Below are 27295 nucleotides of genomic sequence, written 5' to 3'. Positions count from 1 at the left end.
AAGCTGGAATCAAGATTGCTGGGAGAAATATCAATAACCTCAGATATGCAGATGACACCACCGTTATGGCAGAAAGTGAAAAGAAACTAAAGAGCCTCTTGATGAAAGTGAAAGAGGACAGTGAAAAAGTTGGCTTAAATCTCAACATTCAGAAAACTAAGATCATGGCATCTGGTCCCATTTCTTCACAGGACATAGATAGGGAAACAGTGGAAACTGTCAGACTTTACTTTTTGGGGGCTCCAAAATCACTGCAGATGGTGATTGCAGTGATGCAATTAAAAGACGCTTACTCTTGGAAGGAAAGTTATGGCCAACCTAGAGAGCATATTAAAAAGCAGAGACATTGCTTTGCCAACAAAGGTTCGTCTAGTCAAGACTATGGTTTTTCCAGTGGTCATGTATGGATATGAGAGTTGCATTCCTTCCAAGGAGTAAGCATCTTTTAATTTCATGGCTGCAGTCAACATCTGCAGTGATTTTGGAACCCCAAAAAATAAAGTCTGACACTGTCCCCACTGTTTCCCCATCTATTTCCCATGAAGTGATGGGACCAGATGCCATGATCTTAGTTTTCTGAATGTTGAGCTTTAAGCCAACTTTTTCACTCTCCTCTTTCACCTTCGTCAAGAGGCTTTTTAGTTCCTCTTCACTTTCTACCATAAGGGTGGTGTCATCTGCAAATCTGAGATTATTGATATTTCTCCCAGCAACCTTGATTTCAGCTTGTGCGTCCAGCCCAGCGTTTCTCATGATGTACTCTGCATGTAAGCTAAATAGCAGGGTGACAATATACAGCTTTGATATACTTCTTTTCCTATTTGGAACCAGCCTGTTTTTCCATGTCCAGTTCTAACTGTTGCCTCCTGACCTGCATACAGGTCTCTCAAGAGGTGGGTCAGGTGGTCTGGTTTTCCCATCTTTCAGAATTTTCCACAGTTTTTCGTGATCCACTCAGTCAAAGGCTCTGGGATCGTCAATAAAGCAGAACTAGATGTTTTTCTGGAACGCTCTTGCTTTTTCATGATCCAGAGGATGTTGGCAATTTGATCTCTGGTTCCTCTGCCTTTTCTAAAACCAGCTTGAACATCTGGAATTTCACGGTGCACATATTTCTGAAGCCTAGCTTCCAGAATTTTGAGCGTTACTTTACTAGCGTGTGACATGAAGGCAATTGTGATATAGTTTGAACATTATTTGGGATTGCCTTTCTTAGAGATTGGAATGAAAACTGACCTTTTCCAGTCCTGTGGCCACTGCTGAGTTTTCCAAATTTGCTGGCATTTTGAGTGCAGCACTTTGGCAGCATCATCTTTCAGGATTTGTAATAGCTCAACTGGAATTCCATCACCTCCACTAGTTTTGTTCATAGTGATGCTTTCTAAGGCTTACCTGACTTCACATTCCAGGATGTCTGACTCTAGGTGAGTGATCACACCATCATGATTATCTGGGTTGTGAAGATACTTTTTGTACAGTTCTTCTGTGTATTCTTGCCACCTTTCTTAATATCTTCTGCTTCTGTTAGGTCCATACCATTTCTGTCCTTTATCAAACCCATCTTTGCCTGAAATGTTCCCTTGGTATCTCTAATTTTCTTGAGGAGATCTCTAGTCTTTCCCATTCGGTTGTTTTCCTCTATTTCTTTGTATTGATCGCTGAGGAAGGCTTTCTTTTCTCTCCTGGCTATTCTTTGGAACTCTGCATTCATATGGAAATATCTTTCCTTTTCTCCTTTGCTTTTCAGTTCTCTTCTTTTCACAGCTATTTGTAAGGCCTTCTCAGACAATCATTTTGCCTTTTCGCGTGTCTTCTCCATGGGGATGGTCTTGATCCCTTTCTCCTGTACAATGTCAGGAACCTCTGTCCACAGTTCATGAGGCTCTCTGTCTATCAGATCTGGTCCCTTAACTCTATTTCTCACTTCCACTGTATATTCACAAGGGATTTGATTTAGGTCATACCTGAATGGTCTAGTGTTTTTTGCTACTTTCCCCAGTTTAAGTCTGAATTTGGTAATAAACAGTTCATGATCTGAGCCACAGTCAGCTCCCGGTCTTGTTTTTGCTATTAGGTCCATCTAATTTATGTCATTTATTGAGCCCATCTTTGAACTATTCCCTTGGTATCTCTAATTTTCTTGAAGAGATCTCTAGTCTTTCCCATTCTATTGTTTTCCTAATTTTTATTTTATTTATTTATTTATTTTGTACTGATCACCGAGGAAGTCTTTCTTATCTCTCCTTACTGTTCTTTGGAACTCTGTATTCAAATGGGTATATCTTCCCTTTTCTCCTTTTTTTCACTCCTCCCCTCCTCCCTGGCTATTTGTAAGGCCTCCTCAGACAGCCATTTTACTTTTTTGCATTTTCTCTTGTGGGGATGTTCTTGATCCCTGTCTCTGTAAAATGTCATGAAACTTCGTCCATAGTCCATCAGGGACTCTAATATCTAGTCCCTTAAATCTGTTTCTCCCTTCTACTGTATAGTCATAAGGGATTTTATTTAGGTCCTATCTTAATGGCCTAATGGTTTTCCCCACTTTCTTCAATTTCAGTCTGAATTTGCCAATAAAGTGTTCATGATCTGAGCCATAGTCAGGTGCCATTCTTGTTTTTGTTTATGGTATAGAGCTTCTCCATCTTTGACTGCTAAGAATATAATCGATCTAATTTTGGTGTTGGCCATCTGGCCATGTGTAGACTCTTCTCTTCTGTTACTGAAAGAGAGTGTTTGCTATGATCAGTGCATCTGTTGGCAAAATTCTATTAGCATTTGCCCTGCTCCATTATGTACTCCAAGGGCAAATTTTCCTATTACCCAAGGTGTTTCTTGACTTCCTACTTTGCATTCCAGTCCCCTATAAAGAAAAGGACATCTTTTATGTGTGTTAGTTCTAAAAAAGATCTTGTAAAACTTTTCAATTTCAGTTTTTTTCTGCATTATTTGTCAGGGCATAAACCTGGATTCTGGTTATAGTGAATGGTTTGCCTTCAAAAGGAATAGAGACCATTCTGTGATTTTTGAGATCACATCCAACTAGTGAAAGGTTGTTGCTGAATCATGAAAAGATACCAGGATTCTTGGCCTCCAGAGGAGAAGAATTCAATCCAGGGCCAGAGATGAGGCTTGATTGCTCAGAGCTTCTGTGTAATAAAGTTTTGTTAAAGTATAAAGGAGATAGAAAAAGTTTCTGACATAAGCATCAGAAGGGGGCAGAAAGAGTATGCCCTTCCTAATGTTTGCAGTGGAGTTATATACTCTCTAATTAGTTATTACAAAATCAAAAGAATCAAAAGATTGTCTAGGGGTTATAAAGATCTCACTAGACCTACTCCCATAATTTACATTTTAAGATAACAGAATTAGCCAGAAGATTTTTTTCCAGAGACTGTCCTCAATCATGATACATTATTGCTATATAATCCTAAGCAATGTAGAGGGGGAAATGTTTGTCCTTTCTTCCTCCTTGAGAACTCCAGACCCCTCTCTCCTTGGGGACTCCTGGACTTTTTATCAATCTGCCTTGGAATTGACTCTATCACTACTGCATTTTGGACTCTCTTGTTGACTATGATGGCTACTCCATTTCTTCTAAGGGATTCTTGCCCACAGTAGTAGATATAATGGTCATCTGAGTTAAATTCACCCATTCCAGTACATTTTAATTCACTGATTTCTAAAATATAGAGGGCCATCTCCTTTTGACCACTTCCAATTTGCCTTGGTTCATAGACCTAACTTTCCAGATTCCTATGCAATATTGCTCTTTACAGCATCAGACCCTGCTTCTATCACCAGTAACATCCACAACTGGGTATTGTTTTTGCTTTGGGTCCTTTTCTTCATTCTTTCTGCAGTTATTTCTCCGCTGATCTCCAGTAGCATAATGGGGACCTCCTGATCTGAAGAGTTCATCTTTAAGTGTTATATCTTTTTGCCTTTTCATGCTGTTCATGGGGTTTTCCAGGGAAGAATACTGAAGTGGTTTGCCATTCCTTTCTCCAGTGGATCACATTTTGTCAGAACTCTCCACCAAAATTTGTCTGCCTTGGGTGACCGTTCACTTCATGGCTTAGTTTCATTGAGTTGTAAAAAGCTGTGGCCCATGTGATTAGATTGGTTAGGTCACAGTGGTTGTGGTTTCAGTCTACTTGTCCTCTGATGCCCTCTCTCAGAACCTACTTAATGCAGTTTCTTAACTGCAGTCTTAATGCAGTTTCTCTTAACTTGGATGTAGAGTATCTTCACAGCTACTCCAGGAAAGTGTAGCCACTGATCCTTACCTTGGACATAAGGTATCTCCTCATGGCTGCAACTACTGACCTTGGCCGTAGATATCGCCTCTCGGTTGCTCACCACTCCAGTTCCATGCAGCCACTGCTCACCACTCCAGCACAATGCAGCCACCACTCGCCGCTAAATCTCTATCCAGATCAGTAAGCAACAGTTAGAACTGGATAGGGAACAACAGACTCATTCCAAGTAGGAAAAGGAGTACAGTCAAGGCTGTATATTGTCACCCTGCTTACATAACTTATATGCAGGGTGCATCATGAGAAACGTTGGGCTGGATGTACTAAGGCAATTTCCAGTCTCCGTTAAACTGCAGGAAAGCATTTAATTGTTATTTTATTGTATGACATTATAATCTAGGGACGATTGTTACCAAATAAATTTATCCTCCTTTTTTTGTGTTTTAAAATTAGAGCTGCTATTAAAGCAGTGTTGTCAGCCACTATCTTTTGGTCTGTAGCTGGAAGATGTATCCATTCTAGGGGTCCTGATTTCATTAATACACCAGTCGGAGCTGTAGGAGTAGGCAAGCACAAAAGCTGCGACACTTTACTTGTATCAATCCTATTTACATGACTATAGATACGGAAGCTGTTTCTTTATCAAGGGCTTGTCGAGCTTCAGGGGTCAGGCTCCTTTCGAAAGCTGGGTCAGAGTTACCGTGTAAGACATTAAACAAGGGCTTTAATTCAGCAGTAATGAATTTTACCTAAGGCGTAATCCAGTTAATATTTCCAAGCAAATTTTGATAATCACTTAATGTCACCAAATGAACTATTTTTTTCATTGTAAGGGAACATGAGTCACCATTTTAGAGTACAGAACTTGCCCTAAATAAGTAACTGGGGGGTTTATTTGGGGGCAATTTGAAGGCTACAATATTGTAAAGCCTCTGCTAGATCATGCAACACTGATTGTAAGCAGTCCTGATCAGGATGTGCTATTAGGATATCATCCATATAATGAATTAAATATATCTGTCTATCTTTTATATGAAACCATATACAAAAGACTTGAAAAGATTTAGAAGTGTATGCAGGGGCATTGTCAGGTATTAGACATTAGGATAACACAAGTCTAACAGTGAGTGGTTATTTTGGATAGAAGCAGAATGAGCTTTTACATGTACATATTTTTAAATAGCACTTATTTATTTTACTAAAATAACAAAGTTAAAACAAATATAAAAAACTTAAAGGCAAAGAAATGCATAATCTGTTGTTGATAGATTTATTCTAAGAAAACTTTTTTCGCTTCACAGAGAGAGTAGACTAAATTTCAGTCTGTTACCAATTTAGCAGACAGCAAACAAAGAACATTTTTTTTTTTTTTTTTAGTTAATCTTAGAGAATTTTTTTTTTTCTTATAAATCTTGAACTAGAGGTATTTTTCTAAAGCTATGAGTCAAACCATACAGGATAATTGACAAAATAGCCTGGTCATTGTTGTGACCTGTAACACTTGAACATGATAATTAAAACTATAACTGACAACATGTTACCAGGACATATCAATTTTCATGAATTTTCCATAATTTTTAGGATATCTACATAAGTAACAACAACTGTACAGTACAAACTGAGAAGATTTAGCACCATTCCAACAATCATTGCCATGCCATTTAACATGTCAAATGAACTCAGATAGTATAATAGCCCTTGGCCCTCTGAAGCATCCCAAGCTTAGCTAGACGTCTAAAGAATTTTAAAAGAATGTGTTTAAAGATGTTTTAGCATAAGGATCAATTAAAAGCCTTTCAAACATTGGGTCAGATTTAGTCAATGTTGATGGCTGTATCCTTCAGCTTGTTGACATGTCAAAATGCACTTAAATGCCAAGGCTCAAGTTGTAGTGAAAGTGAGCCCCACCCCCTTTGGACCAAATGGACTCTACCCAGTTTTTTGTTTTGGCCATGTCCTTCCTAAAAAAGTCTATTTATCTAAGTAATTTTAATGCAATTTTAGAAAATCCTGATCATGCCAAACTCTTTTTTAATAATTCTAATAACTTTGGTAATTTACTGAAAGTATACTTCCTGCTTTCCATTCGCAACTAAGAGCTAACATTTATATGAGCATTTTATAGACTGGTGAGCATAAATACCACTGATAATGTTTAAAACACTTGGTTTTTCTTTTTTTTTTTTAATTTATTTTGTAACATTTTAGGATGGCATCAAGCACTATTTACTTGTAGTCCCACATCTCTTTAGTTATTCTGTAAAAGGAAATCAGTGTTTAGTAGGAAATGTTTTAAACATCTAATATATTTGGAAATGACCTAATTATTTAATAGACTTAATACTTAGTTTAGCACATCCCTTAGAAATTTAAGTTATGTCAATCTGGAGAGGCAATTGTAGACGGGTATTCCTAAAGAAAAATGATTTGTTAGAGTTTATATAACAACTCATATCTCTTTTCCATTTTTTAGAAAAATGTTTCACTCCAGGTAATCGCCTTTTGACAAAGTGGTAACAGATATAATATTTAAATTATATTAAACCTAGGTACAAAAAATATTTTACTTGATGTTAATTACTCTAAGACATGTCTATATCAGATAGTTCTCTTTAAAAGGAGTTTCTGAATTGAATAGTGTGCCAAAAGAATTTTAACTTGTTCAATAAAGTACATTCTAAGTGAACCTAAAAAGCACAGTTTATAAGCATGCAAATTCTTTCCATTTTTGGTGTAATACATCAATCACATCTGCAAAGAGAAAACCAAAACTCTATATAAAGTAGTAGAGCTCACCTAGCCACAAGAAGCACTCATGTAGTTATTTTTCAAAAGGGTCAGAAAACCTAATTATAAACCTGCTAAGATTAACTTATAACTTAAGCTACCATACTGAAGCTAGTCAGTGATTCACTAATACTGCAAAAGATGCTTTCTGTTAGCGAGAGTGGTTTCTTCCTGTTAACTGGGTAAGAATCAGACTTTGAACAACAGGGAAAAATCAATTGATATTTCAGCATGAATCTGAGGCATATTTTATTTTGGGGTATGTCCATCAGAGGGTTTTTAGCCAGAAGTACTCATCCTAAAAGATAAGTCTTCCATTTGATTTAGAATTTTCTATCTTGGAGGCTTTGGACCTTTTAGAGATAAGGCACATCTCAGATCTTTCCATATTTCGATTTGCAGCAGGGATGGTGAGGCTTGCTATCACCCCTTTCTTTTCATTTAAAAGGAAAAAACAAACAAAAAAAAAGATTAACACACATTGTTTCAGACTTTTCTGACACCTAAACCTAGAAAATATCTTTATATATACACATTCCTAGCTGAAGATGACAAGAATGAGAGCCTCAAGGAGCAGGCCAGAGCTCACCATTATACTTTTATACTCATGTGTATTAAGTATAAACCAATGACGTTTCAACAAAGGAGTTTTTTTAGTTATTTATTTTAAAGCTACAGTACCTCAGAACTCCTTGGCAATAAATAGCTTGTCTGTCTCAAGTCCTGCTTCCCAGAGGGAGCTCAGTAGGAGCCTGGCCCAGGCCGTGAGGTCTGGCACCGCACGCCCTGGTGAGGTCGGGCGGCTGGACAGTCAGAAATCGTCGGTCTTGCACTTCAGGTACTTGCGCATGGAGTCAATGCCCTGCGCGGAGCCCCATATCTTCTTGAGCACCTCACACTCCCGCTCATTGGCCCGCTCCAGCTCCAGCCTCATGTTGCAGCGCACAAGGGCCTTGGATTCCTCCAGCACGACACGGTTGCAAGAGGCGAGCTCCTTGATGCGAACCATGACTTCCTGGGTGAAGGTCCCAGGCCAGAACACCTGGGAGACCAGCGCTTTGCTGCACGCCTCCTGTGCTGTTAGCTTCCGCCCTCTGAACAGCATTTCGTTGGCAGATGCTCCTCCCATAATCTTGGGGAACATGACGGTGGAAGAGCCGTCTGGACTCTGTCCGAAGGTGGTATAGGGCGTATGGAACCATGCCTTTTCGTTGGCCCAGACCACATCACAGAGAGGCAGGATGGATGCTCCTAGCCCAATGGCCGGGCCATTCACAGCTACGACAATAGGCTTCTTGAACTGGATGAAGATGTTCACGAAGTTTCTGATGGCCTCAGCCATTCTGGCGCTCTCCCTCTTGCGGTTATCTGGCAGGCGCCGGATGAAGTAGAGGAAGTCCAGGCCGCAGCAGAAGACACTGCCCACAGCGCTGAGCAACACCAGGTTGCTGTCGTCGGCGTTGGCCATGCTCAGCGCTCTCTGCAGCTCCTTCATCACCTCCGGGTTCAGCGAGTTGTTCTCGGATTACTTGGTGGACAGCAGGATGTGGGTGAAGCCGTCCTGCTTCCGGACCACAATGTCCCGGTACCTGTAGGCGCTCTCCCTCTGCCACACGCTGAAGCGCAGCTGCTTGTTAAAGGGCTGGTCTTGCCTGTCCTTCATGAACTTCTTCGTCCCAGCTTTCATGCCCATGACTGACGTCTGCAGGGGACTTGTGCAGTTGACTGGAAGTGCGTCCACCAAATCGGACGTGCCATTCCCTTTCATGGCCAGCCCTGTGGCCATGGTGGCCTTCACGGGGCCCGACGCCCGTGGCAACAATGGGTGTATCCAGGGCCGGCTCCCCATCATCACCGGCTCTGGCTCTGGGCTCAGTAGGTCCCCGATCCGCTTCTCGGCTGCCGCCTCTGGGGCTGCTGTGTCTTCCGGCCCCTGCTTCATGGGGTCCGGATTCTCGGGGCTCTCGTCCTGAAAGCTGTCCAGCACAGTCCCACTCTTTATGGGGCTCTTGGGCACGAGAATCCTGTTGCCCAACCGGGCCAGGTCCATGTACTTGTAGGTGGCCAGGCCCCGTGCAGAGCTCTCCTGGAACTTCTGGCTGGCAGTAAACGGTGGGCTGCTCTTGGCCTCGTGCTCCTTGCCCACCACTAGGGCCTTGGGGGCGGCCTTGGAGAAGCTGCTGTTGGTGGATCTGGAGATCTGATTCTGGCCATTGTTTGGGGAGGTCCGCTTGGCTCTAGTGAGGGTGCCCTCCTTCTGCTTCCCGGTGTGCTGCCGGTTAAAGTCGTGGATGCACTCCTCGCAGTTCACCAGGTGCTGCTCTGGCTCCCATGTGGCATCCTCCCTGCCATAGCCTTTCCACTGAACCACATACTCCGTCTTCCCTTTCTTGTTTTGCCTCTTGTCAATGACCCTTTCAACGTCATACAGCTCCTCGGAGGCCATGGCTGCCCCCTCTGGGCTGGGCCAGTGAGGCAACCCTGGTCATTTTGAAGACTCCCAGTGGTCTGCTCCAGAGCCCCTGAACACCCCTATATGTAGGGGACCACACCCTTATGATTATGACGTCAGTAAGTCCATTCCCCAGCCAATGGCAGCCTTCCCCCAGCCTTAGCATCACAAAGCCTCATCCTGAAACCTGTGATGTTGGATGCAGAGCAGCTCAGTTGATTTGCTGGCAGAAATGAGGCATTTTTCATCATCCCAAAGAGCCCCCCAAACTCACCTGCCATCCTCATCTCTCTACACCAACACAGATGGGCCACATGTCAGGGAGAGTGTGTCTCCTCCAAACCTTACCCCTCAACCGGGTTTCAGCCTTTCCTTCGAGTCTGTCTCACGTTACATTATTAACTACTTTTCGTTTTCTTGCCTCAAATCCATCCATGATAATTAGGCTGTGGAACTGAGAATAATTTCCCTTTCATCCTACAACTGGTAGGAGGAAATGCACCTTGAAGGCCATTCAATTCTGGGCCACTTATGAGAAACCTTTTCCATCCCACCTCCTTTTCTCAGTCTTCATCTAGCTCTCCTCAGTTTTCTAGTCTCCAGTCTAAAAGCCCCGTCCTCAACTGTGAGAATACACAATATTCAGTATGCACTGAATACATACACTTGCTCTGGCGCTACTTGGCACTGTCTTGTTTCAATTCGAGGACTAATTGTCACCTCCCCAGATGTAATACCCAGGCTTCAGTTTTAACATGGTAATGTGGATGAGGCAGACAAATGCATGCTTTGGGTTGTGCTGGATGACCCCAAGAAGGAAATAACCACCTGTGACTGACTAGTATTCCCAGGAAGGAAGGGGTGCAGCTTGCCCAGTGGTGTGTGAGCCTCATGTGCACAGTGCTTCTCAACATGCACCCTCACAAATTTCTTCTCATCCTGTTTTCCTGGCAGAAGCTCCTTTGGGTGTCTCCTCACAGTTGAGACCATGGTGGAATTCATTTCCATGAATAGCTGCCACAAGCTTCCAGCCTCTTGGAGGAAACCCTGTGTAATCATGCCTACCCATCTAGTTCCCAAGGTCTCTCATTGAGGTTGTTGGTGCTGGGGGATAGGGGAAAGAGTTGTGTGCTTCAGCACAGTCCCTTTGTTCCTAATGGGCTAGCAGGGTCAGCCAGCCTTAGATGTACCCTTGGGGGGCAGTCTTTGTTGACATAGTGGGATTCCCTGTGGTTTCCATGAGGTGCTGTCTTCCTGGTGTGCACTGGCTGCTTAGTCACCTAGGACAAGCCTCAATGTTCAGAGCAGTCTTATTTCTACCAGTCAAAAAGTTGAGAAGCACAAGATGGTGGAGGGGGAGGGGTACAGGGAGTACATCTCTCTCCACGGATCCATCAGGAATAGACCTTCAGACACAAGTGCTTGCAGAACCTCAGCTGAGAGTAGACAGGACTGCCTGAACAGAGGAAAATAGTAGATGGAACCGCAAACAATCAGGAGGATGCAATAACTAGGGGGTGGGGGGAGGAGACATGCGTGTTAGTAGGATTGGGCCTGCCCTCAGGGGGTGGGAGACCTGAAGTAGGTGTCCGATCTCCACATGGGAGCAACTGTCTGCATCAGAGGAGAAACACTTAAGGCTGAGAGTGAAACAGCACATCTGTGGCAGCCTAGAAGGGATGAGAATGAGACAGTCCTTTCCACAGTCATTCACACCCCAGAGAGGGACACAGGTCCTGTAGAAGGTGCAGCAGGAAGCAGATGGTTCCTAGAGATCGTGGAGAAATCCCTGGCCATGGTCTGCTGCCTACTGGTTAGAGACAAATTGAGGGGATGCTCAAATGAGGAGATCATGTGGGAAAAGCCTGTGCAGGTAAGCCAGGTGGCCATGGGAGGAAGGTGACACTGCTGAGTCATGTGTAGGGGGTGGAGCCATCGGGACAGCCTCTGTCTCCCCACACGCCTGCATCACAGCTGAATAAAAGAGAGGTTGGTCCCATGAAGCACTTGAATCACTGAACTACAGAGTAAGACTCCACCCAGGGAGCGCCTTTAAGTACCTGATGCTCCAAACGACAGAGTAGGACCCCAGCGTGGGGGGTCCCACTATGTGCCTGACACGCTGAACAACAGTGACGGACCCCAGACAGGAAAGCCCTCGAAGGGCCTGAATGCATGTGTCTATGGAGAAAGACTAGCCAAAGAGGCCTTCAGATTGCCAGCTACAATAGGCTCAAAGAAAAATTCAGACAGGGCCTTAATTCCTGCAGTGGAGGCAGTCCAAGTCTCTGTACACTTGGCACTGCCAGGGTCCCTGCAAGCCAAGCAACTGTGTCGCCTTCATGCTCAACTCTCACTCAGGCAGAGCTGCCACGGTCCAAGTACTCCTCTGTCTTTGCTCTCAGTTTCGCTTCAGGATTGTCAGATTCCTTTCTACCCTGGAGACTGTGGCAGGATTCTCTGCCAGGGAGGGGATTCTCCATGCAAGAATCCTGGAGTGTATTGGCCAATACGGATTGCCATGCCCTTCTAGAGCACTATATTAGCCGCTGTCCTTTATTGCCAAACCCCTGAGCACGCGGCGCTTGCCAGAACCTCTGTGACCCAATCTGCTGCACCACCTCCACACCTGGTCCTCAAAGGGGCAAACCCAAGGACTCCAAGGCAACCTCAGGAGCAAATTCCAGTGGACAAACCACATGCAGAAATGGACGGGAAACCCCCATGAAAGTCAGCAGCAGTGTAGCTAAGGAAGAAGGCCCAGAACCTCCCTACGAGGTGTACAAACTGCAGATTAAACCCACACGATCACCTAGGAAGACTCTGTGTCTAAGCAATGGATAAACAAGTCATTGAGAGATCCCTCCTGCAAACCAACCAATCAACCAACAACAACCACAACGAAACAAAACGCACCAGTTCTGATGGCTGTGGACTTTGCAGGCAAGAACACATAGGAGTGGGACCAGATTAGAATGTAAGGTGCCCCCACACCAGGTCCAGAGATCAGCACACTAATGACGGGTAGCCGAGGGAGGTGAGGTGGCCTGTGAATACAAGTGAAGGAAAGGACTCTGACAGCAGTGACTCAAGATAAATGTATGTTCTTCCTCTCTTTTGATTTGCTCTGTAGATTCTTTGGGATTTATTTGTTTTCTTTCTTCCCGCCCTCACCACAACTGCAGTAGTTGTCATTGTTAATTTTACTACGGAATCAAATGAAGCTTTGGAGCTTTTTTCCTGTGTGTGTGTGTGACATCTTCTTCACTCCTTCTATACAACGTTTCTTGTACGTTCAGCTTTTGCAGTTCTGTAGAACTTTTTTTCTTTTATTTTCCTCAGTCTTCTTCTAAGTTTAACTTGACAATTTTTAATCCTCCTAATTTTGTTATCTACATTTACTCCTTTGTTTGTTTTTCGTACTGTATTTCCCGCCCCTTTGTAGTTAAACTTTACCTGTATAAATGATTTTATCTCCCACTGTTTAAGAATGTATATCTGTTCATTTTTTTCCTCTCAACATATTTGTTAGATTTATTTTAACTGCTTTATTGCCCACCTAGAACCTAGGACTAGTTTTGTATTCCGGTTAGTGCTTTAGTTAGTTTTATACTTGTGGATAAACACTCGGGTTCCTTTGTTCACTGTGCCAATTTAATGACGTTTATTTCACTTTATTTTTGTTTTAGAACTTTGTCTCTAAGTTGGTCTTTTGCTGCTCTGTAGAGTTTTATTTTCTACTTTTTATTGTCTTCTTCCATTTCCCCCACTTATTATACATTTATTTACTTATTTATTAAAACTAGTGCATTTTTTCTATATCGATTCTTTTCTTTGCCTTTCCTACACTTATTTTCCCCTTATGGTGAATCTTTAATATATATATAAATGTTCATCTTCCTCTTTACCATTGCATATCTATGCTTTGTTTTCTGTATTTCCTTTCTTATCAGCTTCGGGGACGCAGGCCTGGTGAAGTCCAGGTGTTCCTTTAGGATAAGCAGTGTCTGCAAAGTATAGAAAACCGAGTCGAGTCTTGGTTGAGTGCAGAATCAAGACTATTTTATTCTTTTACATCAGTGCTTATGTACCCTAAAATCAATAATCCTTTAAAGACCTTTAAGGAAGGGGCAATGATAAGATTGTACCAGGTGCATAATCCTGGGTGACATCAGAAATAACTTTCCAGATCAGTCCATACCTACACATAACTTTTCAACAATTCAAGGGCAGCAGCTAGTCAACTGTGAAAAGCCATCTACAAACATTATCTTGTGAAGCTGATCCCCAGGCTGACTTAGCTCTGGTATGTAATGCTAAAGGTCAAAGTTCTCATGAATTCCCTCCTGATCACACCCTAAGCAATCTTCCCAATCTCATAATGGACTCTATTGACTTTTGCTTATGGGGTAGATAGACCTGTTTATTAGAACCCGTGGGCCCCCATGGACTGTGTTGCTGCCATGCAAAGGTTTCGAAGAGGAATTTTAGGTAAGAGTCAGACTCGTGTTTTGGGAACCTCAAAGAACGCCAAGCATCAGAAGATGAAAGGCCGAAGGCCTGGGCGTGGGTTGTGGGGCAATCCCGAGAAACCCCCAGAGGTCGGGATGATTTGCATGTGGAGTGGTCCTGGAGGTCCCCACAACTTTGCGTGCCAGCTCCTTGAGCCCAGACCGTGTCACAGGCTGCGTTTCTCTCGCCGGCTCCCGACATCTCCCCGTTTATTTCCTAGGACAGCAAGATGAAGTTCAGTCGCAACACTTTGAATGCTGTGCAGTAGACTTTGAAAAAGACAAGGAAGAAAAAGTATTACTAGTAAGGCCATGGCATCCATATCAACACAGCTTATTAGCCTGGAGACAAAGTTTTGCCTGTCACCAAGCTTGAGAGGATATTGAAATGATTAGTTGCTGTTCCGGCAGCGGTGAAGTCTAGTCTGGAATGCTCTAGGGCTTGGATTTGTTTACATACGTTTTCTAAATCTAAGCTTATGCTGGAGCTATTCCAAATTCCTGTGATATGACTTTTAATCCATTCCCAATTATAGTCTGTTTCATTAACTTGCTAGGGAGTGATACAGATCCATCGACAATCAGCGTGGCAAGACAGAGCTAATTTTACTATTAATGCTTGCAATTCAGTTCCTATGTGCATTACAGCTTCTTCCAAAGTATCTACTTCCATCTCTAGTTTACTATCTATGATTTCTTGAGATGCTAAAGTCAGGGACACATTTCTGCAGATGTTATTAACAAATTGAGCTGTATGCACTTGTTGGGTTAGAGCTACTGCTGCCACTGTAATGGAGGCAATTGCGGCTATCAAGGCAGAGGTTGCCAAGATAAGTACATCTACTAAATGCTTAGCCCTCATAAGATCTTGTCATTGTTGAAGCACAGCTAAACCAGAATTGTCACACCAAGGAATAGTAACATTAACAGCAACCATAAGATATGGAGGGTGTTGCAAAACCACAAACAAGCCAACCTTAAATCGGGGGCTGAGGCAAGAGGATAGCATACATTCTTTACAAGTAACTATGGTTGGACCTCCAGTATAATCAGCAAATATCTGTGCGTCGTTAGAATTATTAGTGAAAAGGAAAACAGGGAGAGAGCAAACAAGCTAATGCAGAAAAGGTACTAGCAATTTTAGGTCTAATTACTGTGATCTCGGAGGTGGCGGCAAGTGCTTTCCATAGTTCAGGCTGCCAATGTGTCTGGTTGTTTAAAGGAAAAGATAACAGGGCAGGGACAAACTGATTGTGATGCCCAAACTAGTCGTTTTGAATTTTGTTTGGTAAATTTTAGTGGCGACTCAGTGATAATTCCCTTTTTAGAAGCTCCTAAAGGATGTACCTTCCTTTAGGGGCATGATTAGACTTCTATTATATGGGAAATGAAAACATAAAGGGAGATCATCAGTGAGTCCCCAGAAAGTGTAATTGAGTTTGATAGGATACTTATCCTAAAAATATGAAGTGTACCATCCGCCCAAAGGATGGGGTCGAGTTGTGTGGATCTGCATGGCCTATTGGTGCAAGTAACGACCTGGAATGGAAGGGGGTTAGTGAAGTTGGCCTAATATACCCCAGGTGTGGCTGAAGAGGCATTTACCTGACAAGCAAGCAGAGCAAGGATAGCTATGAAAACCTTTTCAGGAGTAGGAGCATGTCTTGTCGACACAGCTATGTCTTGAGCTGGGTGACAGACGTCCATGATTTGTCCCCAGGTCGGGAGAGCAGCCTGTCGGGTGGCTCGTGTTGGGCATTTTCTATGGGGCACGGAGATAGATCGTGTGTGGTCTCTCAAGGACAGCCGTGATATCTGCATAGTGGGAGGTTCATGTGGATATTCATCTGGAGCTTCTGGTGCTGTCTGTGCTTGATTTTTTGGAGTTTCCATGCTGGAGGAGGGGGAGGCCCCCTTTTTCCTTTTTGGCCAAGAAAGCAGAGGCATCAGGTCCTCGGGGAATTGAGACACACCGGATCAGCCTGTCAGAAATCGGAATGGTTGACTCTGCATCTTGAGGAATGATAAAAGCATACCATCGGCCGCTGGTTATCAGTGGGTCAGGCCCCTTCCATTGTCCTGAAAGGACATCCTTCCACCTGACTAAAGGTTTCATGACCCTTTGTTCTGGGGTCCAATGCCAAAACATGGCAGTGTGACCCAACAAATCAGCATTAAGATTATGTAGTACAAAGACGGCACGCTCTAACACCTGGTGAGGGGAACTCTACTTGTATAGTTATATCTTGAAAGACTTCACCCGTCCTGGCTGTAGTTATAATCACATGAGAGAAAGTGTCCACGGTTACATGAACAAAGGATCGCCTCCAAAGGCGATCAAAGGATGGAACATGGGCTACATCTACCTGCCAGAGCATATTTGGCAATAGTCCTGGAGAATATAATCTGAATGCTAAGGTAGGTAGAAAAGTAGGGCAGTGTGTACAGGAGTGAACTATTTCTCGAGCTGACTCTCGGGGAATGTGAAACTGATATTTGAAAGCAGTTGCATTTTGATGATGTAGGGCATGTGAGGCTCGATCATCAATAACAGTGTCAGTTGCAATTGATTTAGTAAGAGCATCAGCTAAATCCTTTACACGACTTAAGGGCCCTTGTAGACTCAAGTGAGCTCGAATATGCCTGATATCAAAGGTTTTATTTGGAATCTATATTGGTTGTCGCAACTTACACAGTAAGTGAAAGATGGTGTTTTTATTTTTAGGCAGCACAGCTGTCTCAATATGAGAAAATGGTCTGATAACATACTGTGAGTCAGAGTATATGATAAACTCTTCTTTGGGGAACATAACAAAGGCCACTACGACGGCAGTCAGTTGAGGCTTTGGGGCTGAGGTTTCTTGGGCATATAACACTTTTAGTTTGAGTTTCTGTAACTATGGAAGCTTTTCCATTGGAAGACTCATCTGTAAAATTATTGACGCCTTTGGTATAGGAGAGGCTTGACATCTTTTTTTTTTTTTTGGAAAAAGACTGGGTCATCAGCCATGAAATTTAATGAAGAGTGAGAGGGCAAATGATGTGGGCAAGGAAACTTGCCCTACATAATGTCCTAAGGCAATTTGCCAGTCTTTGTTAAACTGCAGGAAAACATTTAATTGTTATTTTATTGTATGAAATTATAATCTCAGGAGGATTGTTACCAAACGAATGTATCATCCTTTTTCTGCATTTTACAATTAGTGTTGCTATTAAAGCTGGGTCATAAGCCACTATCTTCTTGTCTGTAGCTGGAAGATGTATCCATTCCAGGGGTCCTGATTGCATTAATACACCAGTCGGAGCTGTAGGAGTAGGCAAGCACAAAAGCTGCCACACTTTACTTGTATAAATCCTATTTACATGACTATAGACACAGCAGCTGTTACTTTATCAAGGGCTTTTCGAGCTTCAGGGATCAGGCTCTTTTTGGAAGCTGGGTCAGAGGTACCTTGTAAGACATTAAACAAGGGCTTTAATTCAGCAGTAATGAATTTTACCTAAAGCCTAATCCAGTTAATATCTCCTAGCAAATTTTGATAATCACTTAATGTCACCACATGAACTTTTTTTTAATTGTAAGGGAACATGAGTCGCCATTTTAGAATATAGACCTTGCCCTAGATAAGTAACTGGGGGGTTTATTTGAGGGCAATTTGTAGGCCTCTATACTGTAACGCCTCTGTTAGATCATGCAGCACTGATTGTAGGTATGCCTGATCGGGATGTACTATTTGGATATCATCCATACAATGAATTAAATATACCTGTCTATGTTTGATATGAACCATGTGCAAAAGACTTGAAAAGATTTAGAAGTGTATGCAGGGGCACTGTCAGGTTTAAAACATTAGGATAACACAAGTCTAACAGTGAGGGGTTATTTTGGATAGAAGAAGAATGAGCTTTGACATGTACAATAACTTTAAATAACACATTTATTTTACTAAAATAACAAAGTTAAAACCAATATAAACCACTTAAAGGCAAAGAAATGTATAATCTGTTATTGATAGATTTATTCTAAGAAAACATTTTTCGCTTCACAAAGAGACCAGACTATATTTCAGTCTGTTACCAATTTAGCCGAGAGCAAACAAACAGCATTTTATTTCGTTAATCTTAGATAAGTTTTTTGCTTTTTTTTCTTATAAATCTTGAACTAGAGGTATTTTTCTAAAGCTATGAGAGTCAAACCATACAGGGTAATTGACAAAGTAGCCTGGTCATTATTGTGAGCTGTAACACTTGAACATGATAATTAAAACTGTAACTGACAGCATGTTACCAGGACATATCAATTTTCATGAATTTTCCATAATTTTTAGGTTATCTATATAAGTAATAACAACCATACAGTACAAACTGAGAAGATTTAGCACCCTTCCAACAATCATTCCCATGCCATTTAACATGTCAAATGAACTCAGATAGTATAATAGCCTTTTGGGAGGCTTCAGGGGCCCTCTGAAGCATCCCAAACTTAGCTAGTGGTTCAAAGAATTTTAAAAGAATATGTTTTAAAATGTTTTATCATAAGGGTCAATTAAAAGCATTTCGAACGTTGGGTCAGATTTAGTCAATGTTGATGGGTGTATCCTTTAGCTTGCTGATATATCACAATCAAGTTCTAGTGAACGTGAGCTCCGCCCCCTTTGGACCAAATGGACTCTACCCAGTTTTTTGTTTTGGCCATGTCCTTCCTAACAAAATCTATTTATCTAACTAGTTTTAATCCAATTTTAGAAAATCCCGATCATGCCAAACTCTTTTTTAATATTCTTGATACCTCTGTTAAATTTACTGAAAGTATACTTCCTGCTTTCCATTACCAACAAAGAGCTAACATTTGTATGAGCATTTTAGAGACTGGTGAGCATAAATACCAGTGATAATGTTTAAATCCCTTGTTTTTTCTTTGTTTTATTTATTCACTTTGTAACATTTTAGGATGGCATCAAGCACTATTTACTTGTAGTCCCACATCTCTTTAGTTGTTCTGTAAAAGGAAATCAGTGTTTAGTGGGAAATGTTTTAAACATTTAATATATTTGGAAATGTCCTAATTAATAGACTTTTAATACTTAGTTTAGCACATCCCTTAGAAATCTGACTTATGTCAATCTGGAGAGACAATTGTAAACGGGTATTCCTAAAGAAAAATTATTTGTTAGAGTTTATATAAAAACTCGTATCTTTTTTCCAATTTTTAGAAAATTTTTTCACTCGAGGTAATTGCCTTGTTGACAAAGTGGAAACAGATATAATATTTAACTTATATTAAACCTAGGTAGAAAAAATATTTTACTTGATGTTAATTACTGTAAGACATGTCTATATCAGATAGGTGACTGAACAAACATTCTTATCAGGTATTCAATACTGAATATAACTCAGTTCACCTGAACCTGGAATTTATTGTTTCATTTAGAATTATTTGATTTGTAAGTGCTTATTCTTCTTTAAAGCAAATGAATAGAGCTCATTTACAAATTAACCTAAACAATATTATGCAGAGACAAGGACATACCAACACATCTTTAGACAAATGCAGTGCAAAATCTAGCTTCATGTTTTAAGCTGGGTCATGAATTAGATATTACACAATAAAACTTACTAGCTTCTACAAATAGAAGAAATACATTAAAAATTTTAAAGGCTTTTTTTCTTTCCTTTTTGTCTCAGTGTCAGGAGTTAGAGATTGTCTAGGGGCAAATACTTTGGTGCTTTTTCGATACCAGCATTGCATACCATGCCCACCCCCTCCTGCCCAACCGTCCTTGACAGAGCTCCCCAGCTAAATTCCCAGCCTTGCACTCACATACAGAAACACCACATCCTCCTCCTCTTCCCCCATGGGAAGGGTATCATTGGGGCTCAGTCTGAGCACAGGACAGCCCCAAGCTTTCAAGCTAACTGGACCTTCTCTTCCCATCTCCAACTGCACAGGAACCATGCCCCTCCCTCTGCACATACCTTTCCTTTCTCTGCCCTTTCTGCCCCACACAGAAAGCTCAGAGAGCTCAGAGACACACATAATTTCACACCAGGTTGATTTTATTTAAATGTCATTATTAATGTTGGTGGGTGCTATTGGTAGAAGACTCAATGACTGTACTGTTGGCCACTTTGAAGCAGTGAGACCCTGGAAGAATTCTCATGTCTCTAGCCATGTTCTGAAGTCACTGGCTATGCAGTTGTCCAGCAGGAATGGCAGGGGTCTCCATGATCTCTTGGGCCTCTTCCAGTTGGTTCTGATTCAGCTCTTGATTCGCCTTGGAACACTGGCTCCAGAGGTTTGAACCTCTGATATTGTTAGGATTCTCTGAGGTGGGAGCTATTTGAAAAGCCTTCTTGCTCAGCTTTGGTTGAATGTGCTTATTTGCCCTCACAGGTACCCTGGCAACCTGGAGAAAACAAGAGAAGGAGCAAAGAATGGCATTAACTTGGGGAAGAGTGTATTGCTGTTTGGGACTGATGGTTTCAGTAGAAGGAGTGTGACCAAGAGGTGGCATGTGCAAGACAAGGAAAGGGGAAGGTGTCTTAGGGGCCCTGTCAATGGGCAGGGTGAGCTTGGGTGGGTTCACTCACCTTGACACTTCTTTTCGACCTCAGTTGATAAGACGTCTTCATCTTGTCGTACTGCATAAGGAGCCGGTTGTTTCTGAATTGTGCTAGAGTCTTTTGGCTTCCCAGTCACTTTAGTCATTTGGTCTTCTGTCTGTGTGTGTGTGTGTGTGTGTGTGTGTGTGTGTGTGTGAGTGTGTGTGTGTGTTAAGAAATATTCAATTGATTTAACTAGTTTTCACAGGTGAATGTGTATTCTATAGAAACTTGATTGATTGTACAGTTTATATATACTTCAAACTACAGAACGCAAAAAGTAGGTCATATGGATGCAAAACTACTGCACCAACCCGTCCAAGTAAAGGCAGATTTACATTCTGTAAGCTCTCCGCAAGGCCAGGCGGTGGTCGGTTCCAAGTAGAAACTTCAAAACTGTACTGAAATAAGGTTTTGATTTTATTTCACTCTTCATCCATTCCATATGATTGCAAGCTCAGAAACCTGCCAGGAGACAGGCTTCTGGAAACGTTCCCAGCACTGGCAGGAATGCAGACATCTATGTCCACAAGGCACTCTCACATAGGATCCTCTCCTTGTTATGGTGTGTAGATGTGAAAGCAGAGACTGAGAACATGAAATGTCGAAATAATAAGGTAGTTCTCTTTAAAAGGAGTTTCTGAATTGAATAGTATGCCAAAAGAATTTTAACTTGTTCAATAAAGTACATTCTAAGTGAACCTAAAAAGCACAGTTTATAAGCATGCAAATTCTTTCCATTTTTGGTGTAATACATCAATCACATCTGCAAAGAGAAAACCAAAACTCCATATAAAGTAGTAGAGCTCACCTAGCCACAAGAAGCACTCATGTAGTTATTTTTCAAAAGGGTCAGAAAACCTAATTATAAACCTGCTAAGATTAACTTATAACTTAAGCTACCATACTGAAGCTAGTCAGTGATTCACTAATACTGCAAAAGATGCTTTCTGTTAGCGAGAGTGGTTTCTTCCTGTTAACTGGGTAAGAATCAGACTTTGAACAACAGGGAACAATCAATTGATATTTCAGCATGAATCCGAGGCATATTTTACTTTTGGGTATGTCCATCAGAGGGTTTTTAGCCAGAAGTACTCATCCTAAAAGATAAGTCTTCCATTTGATTTAGAATTTTCTACCTCGGAGGCTTTGGACCTTTTAGAGATAAGGCACATCTCAGATCTTTCCATATTTCGATTTGCAGCAGGGATGGCGAGGCTTGCTATCACCCCTTTCTTTTCTTTTAGAAGGAAAAGAAAAAGATAAACACACATTGTTTCAGACTTTTCTGACACCTAATCCTAGAAAATATCTTTATATATACACATTCCTAGCTGAAGATGACAAGAATGAGAGCCTCAAGGAGCAGGCCAGAGCTCACCATTATACTTTTATACTCGTGTATATTAAGTATAAACCAATGACGTTTCAACAAAGGAGTTTTGTAGTTATTTATTTTAAAGCTACAGTACCTCAGAACTCCTTGGCAATAAATAGCTTGTCTGTCTCAAGTCCTGCTTCCCAGAGGGAGCTCGGTAGGAGCCTGGCCCAGGCCGTGAGGTCTGGCACGGCGCGCCCTGGTGAGGTCGGGTGGCCGTACAGTCAGAAATCGTCGACCTTGCTCTTCCTGTACTTGAGCATGTAGTCCATGCCCTGCGCGGAGTCCCATATCTTCTTCTTCTTTTTTTTTTTTTTAACTTATTTTTTTTTATTATTATTTGGAGGCTAATTACTTCACAACATTTCAGTGGGTTTTGTCATACATTGATATGAATCAGCCATAGATTTACACATATTGCCCATCCCAATCCCCCCTCCCACCTCCCTTTCCACCCGATTCCTCTGGGTCTTCCCAGTGCACCAGGCCCGAGCACTTGTCTCAGGCATCCCACCTGGACTGGTGATCTGTTTCACCATAGATAGTATACGTGCAGTTCTTTTGAAATATCCCACCCTCACATTCTCCCACAGAGTTCAAAAGTCCCATATCCTCTTGAGCACCTCACACTCCCGCTCATTGGCCCGCTCCAGCTCCAGCCTCATGTTGCAGCGCACAAGGGCCTTGGATTCCTCCAGCACGACGCGGTTGCAAGAGGCGAGCTCCTTGATGCGAACCATGACTTCCTGGGTGAAGGTCCCAGGCCAGAACACCTGGGAGACCAGCCCTTTGCCGCATGCCTCCTGTGCTGTTAGCTTCCACCCTCTGAACAGCATTTCGTTGGCAGATGCTCCTCCCATAATCTTGGGGAACATGACGGTGGAAGAGCCGTCTGGACTCTGTCCGAAGGTGGTATAGGGTGTCTGGAACCATGCCTTCATTGGCCCAGACCACATCACAGAGAGGCAGGATGGATGCTCCTAGCCCAATGGCTGGGCCATTCACAGCTACGACAATAGGCTTCTTGAACTGGATGAAGCTGTTCATGAAGTTTCTGATGGCCTCAGCCATTCTGGCGCTCTCCCTCTTGCGGTCATCAGGCAGGCGCCGGATGAAGTAGAGGAAGTCCAGGCCGCAGCAGAAGACACTGCCCATGGCGCTGAGCAACACCAGGTTGCTGTCGTCGGCGTTGGCCATGCTCAGCGTGCTCTGCAGCTCCTTCATCACCTCCGGGTTCAGCGAGTTGTTCTCGGATTACTTGGTGGACAGCAGGATGTGGGTGAAGCCATCCTGCTTCTGGACCACGATGTCCTGGTACCAGTAGGCGCTCTTCCTCTGCCGCACACTGAAGCGCAGCTGCTTGTCAAAGGGCTGGTCTCGCCTGTCCTTCATGAACTTCTTCTTCCCAGCTTTCACGCCCATGACTTAACGTCTGCAGGGGGCTCATGCAATTGGCCATCAGCATGTCCACCAAATCGGACGTGCCATTCCCTTTCATGGCCAGCCCTGTGGCCATGGCAGCCTTCATGGGGCCCGACGCCCGTGGCAACAATTGGTGTATCCAGGCCGGCTCCCCATCATCACCGGCTCTCCCCCCGGGCTCAATAGGTCCCCGATCCACTTCTCGGCCGCCGCCTCTGGGGCCGCTGTGTCTTCCGGCCCCTGCTCCATGGGGTCTGCATTCTCGGGGCTCTCGTCCTGAAAGCTGTCCAGCACAGTCCCACTCTTTATGGGGCTCTTGGGCACGAGAATCCTGTTGCCCAACCAGGCCAGGTCCATGTTCTTGTAGGTGGCCTGGCCCTGCGAGGAGCTCTTCTGGAAATTCTGGCTGGTGGTAAACAGTGGTGTGCTCTTGGCCTCATGCTCCTTGTCCACCACTAGGGCCTTGGGGGCGGCCTTGGAGAAGCTGCTGTTGGTGGATCTGGAGATCTGATTCTGGCCGTTGTTTGGGGCGGTCCGCTTGGCTCTAGTGAGGTTGCCCTCCTTCTGCTTCCTGGTCTGGTGCTGATTGAAGTCTTGGATGCACTCCTCGCAGCTCACTAGGTGCTGATCTGGCTCCCATGTGGCATCCTCCCTGCCGTAGCCTTTCCACCAAACCAAATACTCCATCTTCCTTTTCTTGTTTTACCTCTTGTCAATGATCCTTTCAACCTCATTCATATCCACGGAGACCATATCTCCCCGCTCTTGGCAGGGCCAGTGAGGCAACCCTGGTCATTTTGAAGACTCCCAGTGGTCTGCTCCAGAGTCCCTGAATACCCCTATATGTAGGGGACCACACCCTTATGATTATGAGGTCAGTAAGTCCATTCCCCAGCATTTATTGTTTGTAGACTTTTGGATAGCAGCCATTCTGACTGGCATGGTTTTGATTTGCATTTCTCTGATAATGAGTGAGGTTGAGCATCTTTTCATGTGTTTGTTAGCCATCTGTATGTCTTCTTTGGACAAATGTCTGTTTAGTTCTTTGGCTCAGTTTTTGATTGGGTCTTTTATGTTTCTAAAATTGAGCTGGAGGCGTTCCTAGTATATTTTTAAGATTAATTCTTTGTTGATTCATTTGCTATTATTTTCTCCCATTCTGAAGTCTTTCTTTCACCTTGCTTATAGTTTCCTTTGTTGTGCAAAAGCTTTTAGCTTTAATAAGGTCTCACTTGTTTATTTTTGCTTTCATTTCCAATATGCTGGGAGGTGGGTCATAGAGGATCCTGCTGTGGTTATGATGGAGAGTGCTTTGCCTATGTTTTCCTCTAGGAGGTTTATAGTTTCTAGTCTTACATTTAGCTCTTTAATCCGTTTTGAGTTTATCTTTGTGTATGGTGTTAGAAAGTGTTCTAGTTTCATTCTTTTCTAAGTGGTTGACCAATTTTCCCAGCACCACTTGTTAAAGAGGTTGTCTTTTCTCCGTTGTATATTATTTCCTCCTTTGTCAAAGATAAGGTGTCCATAGGTGTGTGGATTTATTTCTGGGCTTTCTATTTTGTTCCATTGATCTATATTTCTGTGTTTGTGCCAGCACCACACTCTCTTGATGACTGTGGCTTTGTAGTAGAGACTGAAGTCAGGCAGGTTGATTCCCCAAGTTCCATTCTTCTTTCTCAAGATTGCTTTGGCGATTCAAAGTTTTTTGTATTTCCATACGAATTGTGAACGTATTTGTTCTAGTTCCATTTGTGTCATCTTTCATTTGTTTTATCCATACCTGGTTTTTTTCTGTGCACAAGTTTTTTCTCTGCTTAGGCAGGTTCATTCCCAGAGATTGCATTTTTCTTGTTACAATGGTGAATTAAATTGTTTCCTTAATTTTTGATTTTGGTTTTCTGTTGTTATGTGTAGGAGATTTCTTTGTGTTTATTTTGTATCCAGAAACTTCCCTAAAGTCATTGACGATGTCTATTAATTTTCTGGTCGCGTCTTATGATCCTCTGGCATAGTAATACATGTTTGCAAACAGTAACAGTTTTACCCCTTCTTTTCCAGTTTTCTGGTAGTTATTTTCTTCTTCTTCTTCACTGATTGCTGTAGCTAGAAGTCACAAGATTATGTTGATTAACAGAGGTAAGAGTTGGCAACTTTGTTTTTTTCATGAACTTAGGCAGCATGTTTAAGTTTTTACCTATGAGAAGCATGAAAACAGTGGTTTTATCCATACATGGCCTTTATTAAGTTGAAGAAGATTCTCTCTGTTCCCACTTCTTCTACAGCTTTTATCATAAACGGGTGCTGAATTTTGCCAAAGGCGTTTTCTGCACCTATATCTTAGACGGTTTCGAGAGATTTCCTTGGAAGCACCTTTGTTATCTTTCAGTGTTCTTTCCCCCTTTGGCCACCTGATGCAAAGTGCTGTCTCATTAGAGAATGCCCTGATACTGGGAAAGATTGAAGGTAAAAGGAGAAGTGGGTAGAAGATGCTGAAAGGGTTATAGTATCACCAACTCTATGGACATGAGTCTGAACAAATTCTGGGAGATAGGGAAGCTAAGACTGATGGGACACAGGCCATGGGGTGGCAAAGGGATGGACATGAATAAGTGACTGAACAACATTAGCAACACATTCTCTCCTGTTATTGGCAGTAGTAGTCATTCTTGACTACTTCATTTTTTATCCCAACATACCCTATCTGCATCTCAGTTACACTAATTTTACCACTTACATGCATAGATTCAGCCACATTTGTTGTCATAATTGCCCCCCACTGGCCAAAAATCTATGTGATTTCTCAACTACACATGAGCCAGTATTCTAAACTTTCTCCAGCAGTCATTTATATTCCTCATGCACCCTCTACTTTGCTCTAGCCAGAGAAAATTGTCATTCGCCAGCTAAGCCATGCGACAGGAAGCAAGTTCTCCAGGATAAATAAACTTTTAGGATTCTGTATTCTATCATTTTCTCAATCTTCACATTGTTCCTTTAAGTTTCATTTCTCCAATCACACTGAAATTTCAGTCTGTGCTCTGTTCATCTCAGTCTCACTGTCTGTGAAGACCCTGTTCTTGTTTTCCTTGATTTTCCTTTTTTAGAAATGTCTATGACAGTTTATTTTAAATTCTTCTGGGAGTTTTTTTTTTTTTTTTTTCAGTTTACAAATCGTTTTGAGATTTTAATTTTAGATTGACCTGTTTGATGAGCTCTGATAGATGCTCCTTTCCAAATGGAAAAAATTATGACAACTCACATCTACTTTAGCTTCTGATTCTACTCACTTGCATTCAGGAGTAAAGGATTGTTTCTGAATAATACAACCTGCATGGGTGTACGTCTTAGTCACTGAATCATGCTTGACTCTTTGCAACCTCATGGACTGCAGCCCACCAGGCTCCTCTGTCCATGGGCTTTTCTAGGCAAGGATATTGGGTTGGGTACCCATTTCCTTCTCCAGGACAAACTGAATAGTGTAACCAAGATGAAACATAATTTGTAAGGTTTTAAATCTTAATAAATTCTGGACTTGCAGAAAAAATTCCCTCAAAAAAAAAAAAAAAAAAAAGAGTAAATCTTGATTGCAAGTTAAAGTCAACATCTTTGGTTGCCTATCCCAAGATCATCTAAAAATAAAATAATCATTGGCTTCTATGAAAAGCATATTTTTCAGTTACTCATATAGCTAGCTAAGGAATATAAAAAAGCAAAATGAAATCTCAGAGATCTATATCATAAATAGAGGAAAATAATGGAATTTCTCCTTAAGAGAAATTGAAGCTAAGGTATGAATCTTTCTGATTTTTTTCTTGGTGAGTGGCAGTTGACATTCTTGCTGGTAATTTTTTTCCCATCAAGATTCCTTAAATCAGTGTCCATACTT

General features: G+C 42.3%; 1 protein-coding gene and 2 pseudogenes across 1 annotated transcript; all 3 read right to left on the bottom strand.

The window, feature by feature from the left end:
- Positions 1-7854: 7854 nt before the first annotated feature.
- On the bottom strand, positions 7855-9489 carry LOC133053580 (chromodomain Y-like protein). Its single transcript, XM_061138129.1, is given in 1 exon segment — positions 7855-9489. A coding segment is annotated over 1 exon segment (1635 nt).
- Positions 9490-14173: 4684 nt separating this feature from the next.
- Positions 14174-20715, bottom strand: LOC133053533 (uncharacterized; annotated as a pseudogene).
- Positions 20716-22211: 1496 nt separating this feature from the next.
- Positions 22212-24162, bottom strand: LOC133053532 (chromodomain Y-like protein; annotated as a pseudogene).
- Positions 24163-27295: the final 3133 nt, after the last annotated feature.

This window comes from Dama dama, chromosome Y (assembly GCF_033118175.1).
Source record: "Dama dama isolate Ldn47 chromosome Y, ASM3311817v1, whole genome shotgun sequence".
Lineage (NCBI taxonomy): Eukaryota > Metazoa > Chordata > Mammalia > Artiodactyla > Cervidae > Dama > Dama dama.
The sequence above is the reverse complement of the archived record's forward strand: the minus strand, read 5'-3'. Positions and strand labels throughout refer to the sequence as shown.